This window comes from Glossina fuscipes, unplaced genomic scaffold (assembly GCF_014805625.2).
Source record: "Glossina fuscipes isolate IAEA_lab_2018 unplaced genomic scaffold, Yale_Gfus_2 2, whole genome shotgun sequence".
Taxonomy (NCBI): Eukaryota; Metazoa; Arthropoda; class Insecta; order Diptera; family Glossinidae; genus Glossina; species Glossina fuscipes.
In genome coordinates, this window is record NW_023998416.1 from 29,088,604 (window position 1) to 29,110,229 (window position 21,626).

The window sequence follows — 21,626 nt, forward strand, 5'->3', positions numbered from 1 at the left end:
TGATGATCATCGTTATCGTCAACATAAACGTCATTATTATGATTGCAGTGTTCGGTATATGGTTTAAATGAACGAATAAATGTTATTAACCCATTTGGTTATTAAATAATTAACTTGAACAAGAAAAAAACAAAAAAAAAAAAAACACTATTAAGCTTATTGGGCCATTAAGAGAGGTTTGAATGTCATGGTAAAACTCTGGACAGGTTTGGTTTTCGAGCAAAAATACCTATTTTATTGAATGACTTAGATACACCTCTTAAAGGGTTAAAACAGCTCGCCAAACTGACCGTTGCATTTTAATTTAATCTTTATGTTCCATGTTCATAAACACTTTTGCCCATCTGTGTTTGCATATAAATGCATACATGTATACATATATACATATATATGTGTCAGCCACCCAATTCCAAAGTCTCTAAATTTACGGCCACATCTTTTGATGCCAATTTGATGGCATAATTTCAACAAGCCCTAAGGGTCCATTAATGTATTCCACGCACCAGCCAATATGACCAAATATACAAAAAAAAAAAAAAAAAATAAAAGTAAAATAAAAAAGAAGACGAAAACGAAAACGTGAGCTTTTAAAAAAGTTCCGATTCTCCAGCCCACAAATTTGCCTTCTTGCTAGATTTGATGACGGCGGCAGTTTTTCAAAGCGAAAGCAGTATTTCTTGATTATAGATCAGCCGCTCAGAGGCTCTCTGATTAACGTAAATTCAAAGTTGACCGAAAAATGAATTTTGCTTTTGTTTTACCGAAAGCAGTTTTATCGATAATTTGTAATTGTTATCCATGTACTCAGATGTGTAAAACATATAACGCCAGCTACTACTTCTGCCACAAGTACTACTACCATATTTCGTTACGCTTGTGGCTTAATAATTACAACTGCAATGACAGCACAATAAAAAGTTTCTTGTTTTTCTACACTTCTTAACGCAGACTCCGGGTATACTAACCTTGTCGCAGTTTTTGAAACAAGAAATAAATGGCCTAGAAAGCCTGTTACGAGATGAGCTGGTCCGATAGATTTTCCTCAGCAAGACACTGACAAGAAATTATCTGGTGGACTTAGCTATACGTTTCCTAAAGTTAACCTGTAGAAAGGGATTTTGAAAGAATTTTATGACTCACGTGGTTATCCTAGAAGAACAGGCAGGCCATCCTTTCCACAGAATGGAAGGCCGTGCATACATCTGCCGTCATTCGGCATCCATGGACTATCGAGCGTGAAAGCGTAAAGATGAGGACATTGAATGCTTTAATACATTTCATACCCCATTCACATGTGATTGAGCTCCTCAAAGTCCGAGCTTGACGCGTATACAAACAGACAAACAAAGTTCAGGAAGTAGTCGTAGTAATGATTGATAATTGAAAAACCAAACACATGTCGGAAGCAAACCTTCGAAAAAATCTTCCACTTCATCTCTCCTGCCGTCTCCTGAATAACCTTTGATCTGTAGCAGAACACAAATCGAAGTTTAGTGAACAGTATAAGATTTACTTAAGAGCTTAGAGTGCTTATAATGGGCATGCAAAATGTGTTGTAGCCTTAGTCACAAGAAGTCACTTGTAGCCTTTCACCAGGTTGCATAAGCATATTCAGCCTTCATAGAGAGGACGGGCCAAGGAGCTGCTTATTTATTGCACAGCTAGTTCCCAGTAAATTTCTTTCCATTACGGGAATTTTATAAGCATTGGCGTTACCTTGTCTTACTTATTGTATTTCCATGGATGAACAATTGAGCGGGAAGAGGGCAAACCCGCATCTTCCTAGGAAGGATATTTTGTTGAACGTTAAATGAATCTATTTGTAGGGTGTGCTTCTCACGAATGAGTCATCATTGTGGCCGGCATTACGTCCCAGGAGATCTTATTGTATCGCGATATTCTATTATAGGTTTCTTCTTCTGCCAACTGATTTTTCACCATAGAGATGTGGACAAATAAATCTTTTTTGTGACTTCGCTGGACATGTACTATCTTAAATATGAAAGGATTCAGTTTCGTTGCGATATGATTGGGCAATAATTGTCAAAAATATCGAATTAATACATTGCGGCGGATACTCAGAGATTCGACTCGAACTGCAGGCAAGATTGGTAAAGCTATGCAAAAATCTCTGCATCAAATTTTGTTTAGTGTGAAGTTATTATTGCTGTTGTTTTTGTATCTCTATATTTGATGACCCCCGGAGGTGCTAAAAATTGGAAAATGCAAATGTGAACATTAAGATAATTTATTTAGCTGTTATGCTTTTATTTTTCTTTTATGCAGAAAGATGTTTGAGCCGGTTTGGTTTTGGTGGACTTTGCAATGCATAAGAGATATGCTATTATATCGATGCTATAGAGAATTGCTTTTTTAAACTCCGGTAGCTTAGTTATTTTCCATGCCGCGTAAAATGTATGAATGTTGCGGCAAACGTTATAAAATAACGCGCACGGTAGCTGACACAGTTGTCACTCGGTGGCGTATTTCAATAGTAGCAGTAGTGGAGTAGTATAAGCCGGCAAGTGAAAATTTAGTTTCATCATAAGATTTATTTATATGATTTTCAGGCACTTACATCAAAAATTCCTTTGTGCAGCCGTTAATACCGTACTCTAGCGGTAATGGACAAAGCCAACCAATCCTTTTGTTTTGTCTTTTTTTTTTTTTTTTGTAAATTAATTTTGTGGCAAATTATGCTTGAAGGGTTTTCTAGGTAATAAACTCCTATAGAGATTCGCTATTAGTTAGTTGTTTATTAGTAAGCATTACTGCGACTAATTACGCTCATCTATGAATGGTTAAAGTAAACATTTAAACGTATAGTTTTTTATGATTCTTATTAAAATCATTTAATTAAAACGTTATCTAAGCCAAAAGATGAAGAAGAAGAAAGGCAACAAAATTTTGGTTACTTTTTGTCTCAAGTTCATTAAGTTTTTCTAAACGTTTCCTTCTTTTTTTTTTTTTTTTGTTACTATGATTGTTAGGTGAATTAACGTTGGATACTCTCCTAGCTCATCTCTCTGTGCCATTATTATATTTTCAAGATGGCAGTCATTTAATTTTATGATATGACATGGCAACAACGAGTTAAATGAGTCGAAAATTTCACGCTCTACAATGTGTGGTTGAAATGTGAATCAAGGCAGCAGGAATGTTGTTGCCTTTGTTGTTACTTCTTTTTTTTTCTTCTTTCTAATTTCATTAAAATGGTTTTCACAACTTTTTCCTTCTACTATTTTTTTGCATAAAGTATATTTTTTACTCGCTTATTATCTAGGATCAAAAGAGAATAAGAGCGGGAAAATTCTACACACAATCATTAACATAAAGGTTGGATAGCAAAAAAAAAAAAAAAAAAAAAGAAAGGAAGATGTGCCTTCCCTTTCGTTCTACGCTCGATAAGGCGTTGGCCTTACCGACTGCTGGTTAACTGACAACAAATGCGGATATGCTGACGATGATGATGACGATGATGACGACGATGTCGCTGATGCTAACGCAAGGGTAATAGAGAATAAGAAAGATAGCCAAAGTTTTTGGTAATTTGTAAAAGAGTGCGTCGAAAAGTTTTTCAAAATGAAATTGTACACTCTGGGAAAAAAATGCATAGATATGGTTGAGAAACACAAGTAAAAGTTATGTTCGCCTCAGAAGAAAGCTAACGCAAAGCCTGCCATAAGTGAAGATATGAAAATCATAAAATATTTTCATAATCAAGGGCGTGTTAAGCAGGCCAAGCAGAATCATATATGGCTTGAACTCTTAGAGGGACCCGCTAAACAATTACTCCAATTTTTGTGTGTAGTTGCTACGGCTAGCATTTTGTGGAACTTTTTTTTCTTTTTGGCTCTTTTGTGGCGTCTTTGAGGAGAAACAATGCCTACTGGTCGGGTTTATTTTTTGCAAGAAGATATATAGGTCTCAGCGCAATTTTTAGGACCAGAAATGATTCCACGACAGACGGACGGACAGACATGCTTACCTCAATTGAAAATGTTGCTATGCTTAAAAATATCTATATGCTATAGTTGGTTTGGCTTGTACTGTTCTTTATTGCAATTGTATGCTCGTAGCGGGGGTATGCTAAGCATTAGTAAGAACAAACGTACGAACAAGCGTTAAATTTATAAAACAAAGTTTTTTAAAAAGTTATTTGTCAGATTTGCAGAAAGAAAGAAAACTCAAGACTGAAGGATAATGAAGAGAGAAAATTCAAATAAACTTAAGGGTGGAGGGGGGGGACGAGATGATGCTCAACTTTTAAGTTAAACTTATTGAGGCACCCGAAGCAAAATTTTGATGAAACTCTTTCGCTTTGCCATTTAACACGACTTTTGCCAGTCACGTGAAAGGAAAAGAATTTCAGCTATAAAAATAAAAAAGACAAAAGTAAGAGACTTGATGGCGTCAGTTGTTGAAATTTATTGTGTTTATATCATAGAATTTTCTTTTCTTTTTTTTTAAATCTCTCTTTAAACTTTAAAACACTAGCATTAGTGTTGTTCGCTGCTAAGGGTGAAGGAGGGAAAAGTGAGATGCAAAAAAAATTTGTTATATATATATATATATATATATATATATTTTTTTTTTTTTTTATGTTGTATATATGTTACGCTTTAGGTTAACAAAAGGATTTATGTATCAACGCTTTAAAGTTTTGAACAGATAACGTGCATTTAATTGCTGGCATAGGATGTGTTTTGTTATTGCCGTTATTTGTTTCTCTTTTCAGCCCTCTACTCACTCGACTTGAATATTTTTTTTAAACGTTTTAAAATTTGTTTTGTTTTTTTTTTTATCAGTTTCATCTGCAACCACCCTATAAAAGAAGATACTGGTCGTCAAGCGACTAACTATTACATATTGGAATATATTTGTAAAAGAAACAATAAATTAAAATGTACTTCTAAAGGGGGAGAGGATGCTTTAATATAATAGCACTGTTGAACTTGGCGTTTTGCCGAATCTGGGTAATAGTCCCAAGAAAACGTGCCACAAAGATCGTCTTCACTGTACCATATTTTTTCGGATGCAAGATATAGGAATAATTGAAGTGATCGCACAAGAACACATCCCATCCGGTTAATCTGAAAGGATTTGGGTTTGGTACATGACGGCCAAGAGATGGGAGACACTGAGTGGCGAGGACACATAGTGTGTAACTCGACTGTACGCATAATTGCTGCAATATCAAAATCTGAACACATCTTTTTCTAGGACAAGTTCAAAATAGCTTTGCGATGGATTTTCTAATCGTTTTGCAACACTTCGAAAACTGTAAACATTAGAGAAATGAGAAAAAGTAATAATTACAATGGGCTTCGAAAATCCATAAGCGTCTGCTTTAGGGAGATTCGAAACTCATTTTGAACAATGCCAAATTTTAGCATATAAATCGGAATTTGAAAATTTTGACTTGATTTAGTCATGAGTAGCAAGTTAAGCTTATATCGTACAAACTTGTCTACAGTTGAAATTTTGGAAGAAACTAAAGTAAACAATTTCAACACAGGGAACGTTGGTATATTCTAGCATATAGGATAAGAAGATCGCTCCGGTTTAATTTATGCTAAACTGTTGTTGACCATAATCATTTGTTTCATATCAATGGGAGTTCAACAGCATCTTGCTTAATTTCCAATAATTTTCCAGGAAAATGAGTTTTTATATTTCACTTATTTTCCAAAAATTCTCAACATTTAAGGAATTTTTTATGCTCCTTTGTTCGATTAAATATTTGCGAATACTTTCTGTTTCACTATTTTCTACAAGTTAAGTCCCACTTATCAGAAAAATCCATCAAATCTTAAGCCCAAAAAAAAAAAAAACAGAAAGAAGGAACGGCGCTGAAGCTTTTAAATCTTCAGTTAAACGTATGAACTCTTAAACCAGACAAGAATTAAAAAAAGAAATATTTATTAACCGCTTTTGAACGTACAATAATGAAGTGATTCCATTTGAAAATATTATATGAAATATTTTTAATATATTGATAAACATGTACTGCACATTCATTCATGCTTGTTTAGCGTGTTGTGATTGACAATTCTTCACATTGCTATACAACAGCATGTTAGAGCATGTTGTAGAGCAACTTATAATTATGTTCACGTATAAATATATGGTAAGTGTGAATGTAGGCATAAATGCTAAGCAAAGATCGGACGTGTTCTTACAGGAATATCGTTGTTAAGCAGCTAACGCTCTTGTATATGAATAACATATTTAACATGAAATTGCATACTTCCGTGCGTACTCGCTTGCTCGCTTGCCTAGTGATCGACCGACCCATTCTAACTTGCATATACAACGCGTTTTATTGGCAATAACAATTATGCTATACAATTTCTAATTACAGTGTGATCAGCATTAACATCATCTTCAGTTCGTGACATGAAGAGCAAAAGTCTCTCTCTCTATGTATGTAAGTCTAATATTGGCAGCGGTAAGAATAGTGATAGTGGTAGTGGTAGTGGTAGATTTGTTACTACTAAACTGGCATCACAGCTTTGAAGTTGGATCGGTTAGGCTGGATGGATTGGATGGGGAAAAAGTTTGGTTAATCGGTCGGTCATTCGGTTGTTGTTGTTGTTCATTGGCAACGTGATAATTATAGCACTAATATGCAGTTAATTGTTGTCTTTCTTTTCTTAGCATATTCGCTGTTACTCTTTCTCCGTCAAGGCTTTATATCGCCTCTTATTTAGTTCATGATTGCCATGCATAATTCTGTAATAATGCTGTCGATTGTTGGCTTCTGTTCTGTTCTGTTCTGTTCTGTTCTGCTCTGTACTGTTCAGTTCTGTTTTCTTCAAATATTTTAATTGCATTCCTTTTTTTCTCTTGCATGCACATTATTCGTGTTTTGTTTTTGTGTTGGCCAATTTTGCAAAGCAAAGAAAATATTATGTTATTTTGCTGTTTTTTCAACAGCTGTTAAATTAGTTCAACACTTCATATGACGCATGTTCCTTAGGCATGACATTCAACTGACAGTTCGTAATCTCTGGCATGTTTTGTGTAATTTTTGATGCACAGAGACAGAGCAACTATAATAAAAATAACAAAAAAAAAACAATAACAACAAGACCAATAACAACAATAAGGAGATATTACGTTATTTCAAGGCTGCTTGCTATCAACCGACTTACGGAGCTTACGGCCGTTTCAATATCTCTGAGCGCAATAAACGTTTGCATCCGTTCTCTTGAACTGCATTGAATTGTTGATCTTCTTAAGACCAGTCTTCTGCTTACTACACGATCATGGTTGTTGTTCTTAACATATTGCTCAACATGCGTTTGCATGAATATGACTAAGCTTTTAGAAGCGCAGAAGTTCAATTATGTTGTAACACACTTGTATAAGGAAACGTAGGAATTTTGCTTTAATTTAATACTAATAAGCACAATAATAATAATAATACTAATAATGAGAAGAAAACTGTCTTTTATCATATCTGTGCTAATGACCTAAAGATGGATTAGCTGTATTGTTCCGCTTGTAGCTCTTAAAAATAAACAGAAGAGGTCTTAGGATTGATTAGCTATGTTTGTATATGTACGCGGAGAATTGAGGCAGAAGGCGGAAACTTGCACATATCTTTACTTGGCTGATGACTAAGTAAGTTCACGATCATTTTCTATATATTTATTATGACTTATGGGAGAAACAGATAGAACATTTACTTAGTGGGAACTCGAGATTAGCTATACGGTGAATATATATCTATATACATTCATATTCACTATACTTTGCATGGTGGGAACTGGAACTTTAGTATGTGCCTTCCCGTTTGTCTATCTCTCTCTCTCTCTCTCTCTCTTTCATAAAGCGTCAACATGTTTGATCTACACGATATCGATAATCTATTTAGACAGCCGAGTCTACCTGTCTATACCTTATTGAAAAGAAATTAAGAAAATGTAAATAGAAAGCTGAAATTTATCTGGATAATGGTAGCCATTGACCAATCGGATCGGCCGCAAGTTCTATATAATCTTTTCAAAAGAAATCACTTCATAATATTCCAAAGCCTGTTATGCGAATTTAGTTTTATAAATTTCGTCTGCTTCAGGAATCCATATACTTATGTGATGGTTTACAAGCTTGAGTTTTGATTTGTTTTGGTTTGGCTTGGATTTTTGTAGAATTTAGTTTTCTCGGGATTTGAGTTTATAGAACTAATGAAAGCTGGCATTAGAACAAGAACTTTACGCGCTTTTGCATGTTTTTTTATTAATTGCCCGGCAGCCAATACTTCTTTTCCCATCTTTTAGGCAGAACATGAATTCTATGCATTGGGACACTAACTCTCTGGGGCAGAACTCATTTTTCTTTATCATCATAAGAATCGAAATCTTGCTGACCCAATAATAGGTCATAGATTGAAAACCATGTTAACGAAAAAAAGTAGCGTCCGGTGAATATACGGAAAATATCACATCTCTGCGAATTTTGCCTTACGTCGTCGCATCTCATTTGGTCAAAAATCACTATATAATGAACTTTGATGCAACGTTTCCTTTAGTGTATCCTACTATGGCCGTCCTTGGAGCATCTTATGATTTCCCGCAGCCATCTGCGATCCATCGTTCATAAATCACGGTACCAGGATTTGATTACACGCTTCGTCTGCCTTAAACGTGAACACCACTCGACTTTGAATTAAAAATATGTCTCCGCGTTAATGGCAATTTCTTAGCACAGAAATCTTCCTATTCAAGGTTTGCAGAGCAATATTTTTTCAACTTCAACGTAGTGATATATCGAAACGGTTGCTTACAATGTTAAGGTAATGTTTTCAAAAACTTGAAGTCGCGTTTTCAACATCAAGTGGTACCAGGCTGAGCTCTCTTTGGCATCAACAGTTTCGGTATATCATCGCATAAATATAAAGATAATGCTTTCAAAAACTAGAAGTCGCATTTTCAACACCATGGGATACCAAGCTGATCTCTATTTGGCAAGATAATGAGAACTTATTCAGTGGCCCGTTGTTAAGATTGAAAAATTTTAAAACTTTAAGTAAACTCCAATGTTTTGCTAAAAATATGAAAAACATACTAGACACGTTTATGAAATTTGCCGACCATGATGAACGCCGAAAAATTACCTCAAGTTATTTATATGGTTTCTCAAAATTTTCTCGCGAAGATATTCGGAATATTAGATGAAAAGTGAAGACTTGTGTGTCTATATGTCCATTTTATCTGCATTCTGAATACGAAATTTTTGAAGGCATTTACATCTAAGCGGGGGAATACACGCTGTCCTCGTACATACCCTCAATAATAAATGTAAGTGCGTAGGCATGTTGCTACATATATGTCTGGGTAATAATTATAATTGCATTCGTGTATCAGGTAGGGGGAAGAAATTTTTTGCATGGCAACCTGCTGGGCATCTTTTCTTTTTTTGAAGAAAAGCAAACAAATATTCAATATTTTGAAATCCAAAAAAAAAAAAAGTCATTTTTAAATCCTTGCTAATTTAAATACATAAATATGGGTAGACATGTGTAAGTATAAAAGTATGGATATGTGCTTGTGTTGCATTGGTTGCGTTAATGATCGCGAATTTCAATGCTAAAGTCGAAAAGTTGTTAAAGCAGCCAAGTCCATCAACACTTGCTCGAACGCTAAAAGTTCAATGTCCATGAATAACGTCTTACCAATGCCTGCATTTACACGCACTCACTCACATATATACACCGCATCAAGTATAAAAATGTCAATTGATCTGGTGTTTTGTAAATTATGAACGATCAACTAACGAAAACGAAAGGATTCTTTTACAAATAAGTTATTGAATGTTGTTGGTAGCGTCAACGTATTGCAAAAGCAGCAACAACACAAACAACATGCACAGCAGCAGCAGCAGCAGCAGCAACATTAGCCCGAATGTTCGAAGACTGCCTGCCAGCCATAAATGAAATGAATGAACTGAATATTTGTGAGACTGGACGTGTTCCCTGCGCATATGCGGCGCGGCGCATAATACATACATACAGGGGACCAACAACAAATGCTACAAATGTATGTGTTGACAGCGTATTAATGTTTTACAATATTTTATCATAAATAAAATTCGCTGAAAAAGAAAGGAAAAAAAGAAGAAGAAGAAGAAGAAGAAGAAGAAGAAGAATCTAAACTAATACGATTCATTGAATCTCCCTGCGTATGCCAGTTTGATTCCGCGTATATACGATATATACATATTTCAACAGACAGAACGACGTCTTGTGGTGTTATTAGTGTCTTTCTTAAGCAATCGATTTAGTCGATTTATTTGTGTTTGAGTTTTGTATGCATGTTCTTATGTGCGTAGTGCTTGTAGGCTTAAATTTTTGTTAAATTGATTTTGTGAAACATTGAATGATCATCCTGCTGATCCATGCGAACATTAAGTGTTTACATAAATCAAAATTTATATTTTGCATACGAAAGAGACGATCTCCGAGAGTTAACGAATGAATTTCGAGAAGTAATTTTTCTTTACTCAGTTTTTTTTTCGTAAATCAATTTTAAATACCTTTTTAAATTCCTAACTAGGGAAAGTACACTTATATCGATAAGTGCCATTAATATATATGATTACACTAGATGTGTGTTGCTGTTTGCAACAAACACAACTAAATCTCAGAGATCGCCTTAAGAATATGTATTCTTGATTAGCGTAAGCTTATGAATTGGTTTTGGCATTTCCATCTATCTATTCTGCTTATTTCTTTATAGCTTCCTTTCGAAACGCTCACAGCTGCAAGAAATGACCGAAGATAGTAGCGCTCCATTTTAGTTGCTGACTACAGATTATGTGTTAAAAATACGCTCGATCAGTTCACAGTACACAATGACTCCAATGACAGTTACAGTTCGCAGCTGAGACTGGTCTAAGATTTACGTGACACTGATGAAAGTAAAAAAATGAGCAAAGAATTCGAATGAAAGGTGCATACGGTACATCAAGGATTCTCCTCAAAGCAAATATAATAAGAAGATTATTACAATACTAGCATTGCTTGGAGTCCGTTAGTAAAACGGTGGCAAGAATGCTGAATGTGGCTGAAGAGGATCACCGATTCTCTGAGGCATCTTAAAAAATGCGTACTAGAAATATATATGTAAGATATAGGTAACAAGTACGGATAAACAATTCGCAATCTATCAAATTAATGACAAGAATTGCTAATAGAGTCTTTTTATCCCTTCGGGAAAATTGAGAGAGAAAAACCTTTCAGCTGTAGTTAGTCGTTAATGGTGGTGCTGCTTGGTATTACTTAGTATTTGACATTGATACTAATTTGCATCTGACACTACGTTGGCGACGCGAAGCATACCGTGTTCTATCGCCGTGCTTAGAAGCACGAGGTTAAATCTCCGCTATTGGTGTAACGTTCTGGAATCTGGTGAAAGTCATGAGGAAGGAGGTATGGAAAATAGGAATAAATGCGTAACGTTTCCGGGGGCCACGCTAGAGATAAAGCTGGATAAAATTTCCGTCCCTTATCGCAGTTGATTGCAAATTGATTACTCTGTACGGATACATTACGAGGTAAGCAGAAGCGATTCGGGGGCGATGTAATAAATCATCGCACGGCAAAGCATAAATTTTACTATCAAAAATAAGCATACGGTAGTACTCCTTTTGCTCAGCACTTAGTGATTGATATGCCCCAGTATTTCATAGTTTAAGCTGTGAGGCTGATTGTGTTACAATGGCTCATAAACCAGTTTCCCAATAGCGATTAGAAAGAGATTCAGACCGCTGGCGTTTTAATTGAAGGAGCTCTGAGAAAAGACCTCACGACCATTAGGCAAAGTACGCCATTCGTCAATAGAAGTAAGTGTGGGCGTAAGCAAAACACTCAAATCCGACGGGGATCAAATAGACCTCAATGGTAAACGAAATGCGTTTTGAATTTCATTAAATAGCGATTTTTATATTTGCAGGTAAGTTGATGGCCGAATTCTCTGCAAATCGATGCAAAGATTAAATTTTGCAAAAGATTAAAGTAATAATAAAAATGGCAGAATCGTTAATTACCGATGCAAATGCACGGAAAACTACATTAATGAAAACACAAGTTGTGCGATGATAATTAACTTGTCATACGGATTAGCGAGTCAGAGAAGGAACAAAAAAAAAATTAATTATAATTTCGTTTGTTTTGTTAGTGCTTTCGTTATTGGAATATTGATGCAATTAAAATTGTTCACACATTGCCATAATTAATTGCCAATAAAATGAACATACATCCGCACCACATAAAAGATACTACGACGTCGTTAACTTATATATCGATTTGTGTGTATACAGCGATATAATAACGATTTTATAAAAAAATACATTTAATGATAATTTGAAATATTAATCTAAAGTAAGTTTTCTTTTTTTTTTTTTTTTTTGAAAAAACTGGTCTTTGAAATATTTTCGGGAAATTTTTAAAAGAAATTTTGTCACGCCATGGACTTAATGGTTTTACTTAAATATAATAATAATTTGTAAAGATTTTGTTAATTGTTTTCATTGTAAAATGCGTTTGCTGGGCATGTTGTTGCGTTTGTGCAATTAGGTGATGTGAGGAAAGGAGGTGAGTACGAGCTTATGCTAATTGTTCGATTAATGACACACGTTGATGCTTTAAGCAACTGTCAACTCCGCTACTGTTCAGCATTCAAGAATTATGATGATGATCACTCTCCAGATAATCATTATTATTAGCTTACAACAACAATAATAACAACTAATGCCAACATTTGTACATAATTTTTCCAACTTGCTTGCAAATGTCTAGAAATTCTTCCGCTTACCATTCATCATATGCCTTGAGCTAGAACAACAGAAACTCATATGCATGTACATGCCTATATGCCTGCGAACGTATATACAGACATTATTTTCTTACTTTGGAGTTTCTCCACATTAAGCATCCAAATCGAGGAGAATGTATAGTTTGTCTTTTCCTTTGTAACTTCCCAAAGTGTTCATAGGAAATTTCCGTCAATTTGTTTATTCTAATTAGTTATTATATCTTTACAGATGTTCCTTTAAATATCTGAGATTTTTTTAAGTCAATTTTGATACTCTTTTCGAAACAAAGTCCTTTCTTTAATATCACAGAGTCAATTTGATTCAGCGATGAGCGACTGAAGTTTGTGCTATCGAAGGAGGAGCCAGTTTTCCTTTAAAGCACTTTAGTCGCTTGTTTTCCAATATTTGACGTATTCAAGGTAAAGCCAGCAACCGTAAGCTGCACATTTGCTGATGGCTGTCGGTCGTGATTTTACCTGGGCTGTAATTATCCTCGCATGCATAGGGGATAGTGGTAGCTGGGTTGCGTTAAAAACATTAACCCAAATAAACGATAATTCGGGGAACTTGCGTTAAGAACTTTGGAATACCATAACGAGACAATCGTTTCAATTAGGCGACCTTACTAATCCTGATAGTTTTCAAAAACTCGTGGCTCGGAAAAACTGCTATTAGGTCGATTCTGGCGAGTTATAAAATGGTTCGAACCTAGAGTTCATTAGAACATTAGTGTAATGCTTGCAAAGGACTTAAAAGAAAATATGCGGCGATAGGCGAGAAGTTCTATAAGAGCGCCAGTCCAAAGTCTGCAAAGTGTATAAAGAACTGATATCACATAAAGTGTATGAGCCGAGAACTACCCTAACATTGAGGTAGATAGTAAAAATGCCGACTTGACGTTGTATGATTTATGGTAACCGGCCGAGCCCGTCTAAAGGCGATATATATGTATTTACTTGAATCTTGCAGGAATAGGTATTAGAATTAATTAAAATTTTAGCAGAAAATATCTCTCTTCGTGCTCACCAATATTCTACGAAAAGTGAATAAAAAAATCAAAGATTTTTTATTATAAATTTTCGTCCATTCAGACAAGTGTTCTGAATTATAGAGTAGTGAGCGAGTTTTGATGCTGGGCATTTATGGTTCGTCCTGAAATGCTTTTAAATGATATTCTTGTTTTTGCTTTTATCATCGTTTTGGATGATGATCATGATGTTGAATACTGCTTGTGTGATCATTTCTTGTCACAGTTTGTCTTACTGACTGACTGACTGACTTGACTGGCTCTTTTTATAATGATTATGTGTTGTAATTATTGCGCATTTGTGAATGTTGGCAACTTCATTGCCCCATCCAAACATCCATCCATCCAGCCAGCCAGCAAGCCAGCAAGCCAGCCAACAACTTCACAAATCCCATTACATTCTCTTGGTAAGAGTAATCTTTTCTTATGTATGCAAAATAGAAATAAATCATTTCAATAGCAAATCTTCATTGACTCTTTTTTTTTTTCTTTTTTTTTTTTTTCTGTTAGCTAAGGCCTGTTTCTTTTTACATTTTCTGTTTTTTCTAAGTTGTCACAATACACAATATTTACGATGAATAAAATAAGTGACGCAGAAAATGATTTGCTTAGCCATAGCTATGTAACTAAAAAAAAAAAACAAGAAAAGAAGAAGAGAAAAGGAGATATGAAAATAAAACGATATTCATCACTGATCGTTACTTGCGCGTTTCTAATTTTCTTTGCCTTTTATTTTTACCCTTCTTTAAGCACTTACATAAACACACACACACACACACACACAAATATACACACACACAAATATACACGCACATAAACATATTTCTTATACAATAATTAAATGTATTTTCAACGGCAATTTTAACGGTATCTGCCTTAGATTGCAAAGTGATTTGCATGCCTTCACATTGAAGTGAAGTCGCTTTCAAAAAAAGAGATGATGTTAAAGTGATTTTCATCATTTACAACTTCATAAAAATACAATGGGCGACTAAGTGCATTTAAATTACTATTTACAGTCATCTATTCATTAATAGCCAGTACAGTTCGGCTATAATTCATTAAATTGTCCTACAATCTTGCATAGATTGATATGATTGCCGCATTCAAACCGGTCTTTAACTAGCTTTCCTTTCTTTCATTCATCAATTCTTTACTTCATATCTCGCTTACTACAAACGTATCCCATTTATCTCGTTGTTAATGTTTTGCATAAATAAAAGTATTCTTAAAAATATCACAAAACCGAAATTAAAAATTTCACGCTCTAAACTTAAAATAGCCAAAAGTAAAATTTTCATTGTTGTTGTTGTTTTTTCTTTAAATTTATTTAGCGTAAAAATTTTATAAATTGCTTATTTTCCTCCTGGTTGACTAAAAGAGGCGTCTACTATATATATATATATATATATATATATATATATATGTATGTAGGTATGTTTGTGTTTATGCATCGAGTGTTATTTTGAACGCGCGGAGGGTTGTTTTTATACACGAGATTGTGTTAATTCCATTGCCACACTTTTGCATGGAACTGATTTAAGTGCCAAGTTGTGATATTTCGCACTTTTTTTTTGTTTGTAACCCTTGCTCTACTCCCCTCTTACATCGTATCTACGTTAGATGATTATAATGTTTTGTATTTTGCACTTTTTGTTCTTTGTTTTTGTTTGTGTTTTTCTGTAAAGTTAAAAATAAGAAAATCATTGAACCTGATAATCAAATTTTTAAATTTGGTAAACATTGAAAGTCTCATCGTTACGTTCATGCGTTACTTTCTTCAGCAGTTGCTTCTATTCCGAGACAGTTGGAAGTAGGATCATTACCCATCTTAGTGCTGTTCGCAAACTATTTGTCGCCTTAAATATTTAATTTAGCGAATTATTTTCGCTCTCGAGCCGGTAGTCTTAGAACTAGTTTGTGTCCTAGAACCTATTTCTTTGCTCTAAATAGATTATAGCGGTTTAGTGCCCACAAAAACAAAGTATTTAGAATAAAATAGCTTTGCTTCTTTTTAGCTCGGTATGTTTTCCTAGCGATGTTCAATTACATCGATTTCACGTTTACCGTGGGAACCGTCGCTTTCCAAATATCGACCAACTATGCAGGCCATGTCCACATTTTTGGTACACTTTTCACAACTGATCCATTTTTTCAGGTTTTTAAAGTCAAATAACAGGATAATGGATGAAGCAAATTAAATTACAGGAAAGATGTACTTAACTCCGCATTTCGAGGATTGGTTTCTCAATTTAGGAAAAATGTCATCTTCGGAAATCCCTAACAGATATTAGAATATAAGCCGAAGCTTTGCATATAACAGGTACTGTCGATCATTTCGACGCTTGAAGTACTCAGTCATTTTCTAAGAAACCGAGCCTTACCATGATGAGATATGTTGGGATGACAATCTTCTTCTTTCCTGAATTTCTTGAATATTTTTAGAAAATAAGTTTTTATTCACTAGAAATGGAAGTGCTACGATCTGACATACAATATATAGGATACATGGCATATAGAGCTTAAACACTTTAATAATATCTTCAAAAAATCAAATAATAAAAAAATCGAACGAATAATATTTGAAGTTCACGAACGTGATGGCATTAATTACAGGGAAAATTCAAAGATATTTTAACGCAGTTTTATGGGAAATTCTTCTTATCACTGTGCGAGCTAAGCAGAAAAAAAAAACACACACACAAACCCACAAACACGTTATTGTTGGATCAAAAATAAGAAAAAGTGCTCTTGCAACCGTAAACAGATAATAAATCTTTTAAAAAATCTTAAACGAAAATATTTAAGAAGAACTAAAAGCCGAATGAAACGACAAAGCGAGGAATGCTTGTGTGGTCCAATTAAATTTATAGGGAAAAAAAGTAGTCTTTGTTTTTTTTTTTGGGTGTCAAAATATGTGTGAAAATCAAGCATAAGATGCAATAACTAAACAGTCAAACAGTTCACTCTGCGAAAATATAAAGAAAAAAAAAAAAAAAAAGAACGAACTACAACAACGGGCCAAAAGGTTATGGTAATGCGTTGAAGCTCAGAAGAAATATGCGTTTGCGTATTTGAAATTTATGTTTAACATGATTCGGTTCCCCTTAATAAAAAAGCCGATTAATTGAAACAAGTATGTTGTACCGCCTTTATAAAGAAAAACAAGACACCACACCATCATCATCATTATCATCAACTTGCATTGACAACATGCATATATGCTCAAGTAAGTACAACAACAGCAAACAACACATTGTAGCGACGACAATCTTCAGCATTTCACATATTTTATAGCTATTGAAGCGTTTGGCGTTAATTAAGACAAAATCAAGCGAAATTTTTGTCACGTCGACAATACCAAGCATATCGTATGCAATTCTAGTGCCTACATACATGAAAACATGAAAATACACACACACACACACACACATATACAAATCTCTGGGTAATTGCATAGGAAGCTGTTTGGGTGATTAATTGTGTCAAAACCTCAATTCTCCGAGTAAATATGCATACGCGTCTCTCTCGTTGAATGCGAGTAACGTTGAGGCATAAAACAAAAAAAGATTGCAATGAAAAATTATTAACGAAAATCTGGCGAAATAAAATGTCGTCGGCGACATTTTGTTTATGTCTTGACGACTTGTAGAGTGCGGCTGTCTGTTATATCGTGTTTGTTGTCATAGTTGTTATTGCTATTGTTGTTTCTGTTGTTGTTGTTATTGTTGTTATTGTTGTTGTTGTCGCCTACATTGCTCGATGTACGCGAGGAGTAACGCTACAAAGTTAATTATCCAGTATTAGCCCAATTAATGACAGGCTTTGGAACGAATCATAAATACCTGCCAGTGAATTTACATCCACAATAGAAGCTCATTGAAACTAATTCTAAGCACAACTTATGCAACGCTTTGAGCTTCATTTCCATTTCTTAAATATTGTTCAAGCTTGCAATAAAATTATTTTAAAACATCTCTGCTCTCTCTCAAGATGTTTTAATCCTTAAGTTGTAACGGCGGGAATCTGGCTTCTTCATGTGTAATATCGAATCAGAAGATTAGGTATTAAACTTAACTTTTCTGTCTCCGAGCTTGGACTTAATGGAATTTTCAAAGTAATCCGACATGTTGCCAGCAGGTCGGTCTCATATCAAATAATGTGTCCTGTACACAAGATATGAAAATAAGTCATGACTAGCTAAAAGTTGTGAAAAATGCAAAGCCCGACTCTGGCACGCTTTGTTCGAAACGTTATGGCGAAACTTCTTGTCGAAAGCACTGTCTGTGTATTGATGCTCAGACATACAATATGCCATCGGTTGAAAGGGGTGCTAACGAGAAAGAGAAGTGTCTGGTGAGTAATGCGACTGTCGTAAGCATTACCTGAACCTTTTTTGCTGTATAAAGCCGTTCGTTATTAGCCATTCGTTATCATTCCGAAAAAAACAACTGATTGTTGTTAGTCGCGTAGAGGAGACATTTTTCCTTTAATAAACAATGCAATTGAATCTTGCGTAGGTAACGTTCCAGTGCAAGCATTTCTTCGCGTGAAACGCTACATCTTGAAATTCGAAAGATATTCGGCTTTTTTTCAATGTTCGCTTGCATCATTGTTTTATACTCTTCCGAGAATTTGTCGTGTCCCTCGTTCTTCACTCGTTACTTCGTACGATTCAGTAGCATTTCGAAATTAGCACTAAAACTGACGTTTATCGGTATTTGATTATTTTTAGTTTAGGTGCAAAGCTCTATCCATTCAAAGCTCCTAAAAACTATATTCTGCTCACACACAAGCGATATCTTGTGGATTTATTGAAACATTGGAGGCAATAATGTCTTTATTTTCCATATCGGGCGGTTTTTTATCGTTACGCAAAATGATATATATCGCCTTAAACGCCGTTCTCGTGAGTTGGTGAAAAAATACCAGAAATACACATCATAATGGAGAGTTCGTATAGGGACAATGTCAAAGCGTCTCCTTAAAAGGTTACACGTGCGCCGACAACCCTAGAAGGCGTGAGTGAGAACGATGAGAAAGCCGAATAGTTCGGTTAAAGAACTTTATTGGTGGACAAATAATTTTTGTCTCTTTATAACATTAGCAAAATATACACCTATACAAGACAGCCCCCATTATGGCAATGTCCAAGAGCTTCGAAGGCAATGACGGAGAATGAGTATAGTTGCGAGATGTCGCTCGCAAACAGAGCGTGCGGCAAATGATATAATTTACATATACCGGATATAAAAGGTTTTGGAAATTATTTTTGTAAATCTTGATCGTCATCTAAAAAGAATTCATGGCGTAGGTGAGAATAGATTACGTACGTCATATGTAAGTTATGTTACAAACCAACATCGTTAACTTAATATACTTGCAACTTTTGATAGTGTCTGTGAAAACATATTTGACAATATAGCGAACAAAATGCAAATATGTATATGTGTGTGGGGCTTTTCTAACATATGTGTTTTTTAATTTTAGTTTAGTTTAGCTTGAAAACTAAGAGGGTGTTGTTGTCGTCGTCGTCGTTGTTGTTATTGTCACTCTTTGATAATGTGCCTGACATTTAATTATATTTAAACATACATTTTTCTTAACAAAGATCAAAGAATTGGCAGACTGTTGGAAAAATCACATATAGAACTGTGACTGTTTTACTAGCGTTTCCATCTTTGTTGTCACATCAACGCTTATATGCTGGCAAATAAGCACCATAATGCCCATATATATGTATGTACAATATGTATGAAGACAAATACTTACGCAAAGTAATTAAATAAGTTAGATTAGTTGGTTGAGAGTTTTGGCAGAAAATCAAAGCTAATGCCGGAATTTTTTACACTTTTATGATATGAAAGTTTAATGTGTTGGTAATTATACGAGAGAAGACAAGCCTTATAAACACAAATCAATTTGAATATAATTACAATGTAGTAATTTGCTCACAGGTAACTAAGCCACAAACAAATAATTGTTATATAGTGTACAAGGTAATGCATTTACATATGCATGCATATATATATATGTACATGTATATAGATGTGTATAAGAAAAGACCGCAAATCATGTTGCATGTTAGTCCATGGTTTAGTTGTCAACTAAACCAGCTAACAAAAGGAAGAATATACCACAAAATTATGGTATGGTATGGCATGGTTAAGTGTAGCTTGTGACAAAATGTCACATTTTTAAAACCCAAGTGTCGTCCTTTGAATGGTTGTTATTATTATAACGGAAATTTGGCAACTGTTTCTGACAAACCTTCTTATTTGACTATGAGAGGCAAGCTTAAGTATAATGATTATTTAACTGAACTCATTTAAAGAAGTCTCACTACCAGTAATGGTAATTGTATGGCTAAAGGTAACGATAAAGCCGAAGGTAAAGGGGTGAAGGCGAGTAGTGCTTAAACGTAGAATTTGTGGTCAAGTAAGTTTTCTTGTAAGAAAATCTCTCAAATATTGCTTTCTGTTAATTCTTACAAACATTTTAATCAATTTCAAACCGAACATGAACCTTAAATGTGATAATATCCTTTCAAACAAACAAACACACACACAAACACACAAACACATATAATTTATTAGTATCAGTATCAGTACCAGCATCGGCATCAGCATCAGCATCGGTATCAATAACAGTATCCGTATCAGCATTAGGATCAGCATCTTGATTTTCCCTAAATAATAACGGAAGAGATGTCAAAATTTCGAAACAATGATTATCAAACTGAAGACATTTTCAGCAATTAGCAAATCAACTCTGTTGTGGTTTGTGGCCAATACATACTCAATTACTTAAGCAAGCCTATAAGCATCATGCATACAAATATGCATATACGTAACGACACGATACAGATTATCTTTAACACATATATATGTGTGGATATATGCAATATAAGCCTAAATATGTTTACGTATTGAATTCACTCAATTTATTGCATATAAACTTCGTCTTCTTCTTATTCTTCTTCATCTTCTCTCACTTGGATTTGTAGAAATGTTTGTTCATTGTCTACAGTATTTAAATTGAGAAATATGATTTCAATATATATATATATATATATATATATATATATGTAATATATGTATATGTACATATGTAAATAAATAGAGATTAAGAAGGTTTTGAAGTGTAAATTTGTCCGAGATACAATTAACAAATTGATTTTATGACCACAACAATAACAGTAACAATAATAATATAATAACAATAACAACAATAATAACAACATTACCATTGTAATCGTCCATCATTGGCAAAAATACTTCTTGTTTGACTCTTTGAAAAGATTTTCGTTAGATTATCATGTGAATAATTGAAATCATTAAGTGCATCCACATAATGCATGCATACAACAACAAAGATATCTACTTATGCATGTTATTTGGCTTCTTTTTTTTTTTTTTTTGCTTTGCTTATACTTCTCTTAGACTATGGGTCATTGACCAAATGAACATTTAATTGTTTTCTGGTCTAATGTTATTATATTAAAGGAGTTTTTCGAAATGTTGCAAAGAGGGGAAAAAACATTTTTTTTTCTTTTTTATTTAAATATTATGTTCGTGTTAACATAAAGCTTAAAAATGCATATTTTGATCATTTACCTGCATAAAATACGATAAAAAAAAAAATTATAATCGGCTTAAAACGAATCTTTACATACCCATCACTCATTCATATTCGATTTTCTTTAATAAATACATTTACAACGGGAATGATAATATGATTCATGGAAAGCCTATGATAGCCTAAGCAACGTAACGAGTTA

At 34.3% G+C, this 21,626-nt stretch overlaps 1 protein-coding gene across 1 annotated transcript in view; it reads right to left on the reverse strand.

Moving 5' to 3' along the window:
* Positions 1–2,161: 2,161 nt before the first annotated feature.
* The window catches only part of LOC119633573, a 63,810-nt gene continuing 44,345 nt past the window's right edge, over positions 2,162–21,626 (reverse strand). Inside the window, exons 4-6 of the mRNA XM_038027187.1 lie at positions 20,419–20,534; positions 3,423–3,499; positions 2,162–2,209 (exon numbers count right to left, since the gene is read on the reverse strand). Coding sequence (XP_037883115.1) covers positions 2,162–2,209; positions 3,423–3,499; positions 20,419–20,534 — 241 coding nt within the window. The remainder of the gene's footprint in view (positions 2,210–3,422; positions 3,500–20,418; positions 20,535–21,626) is intronic.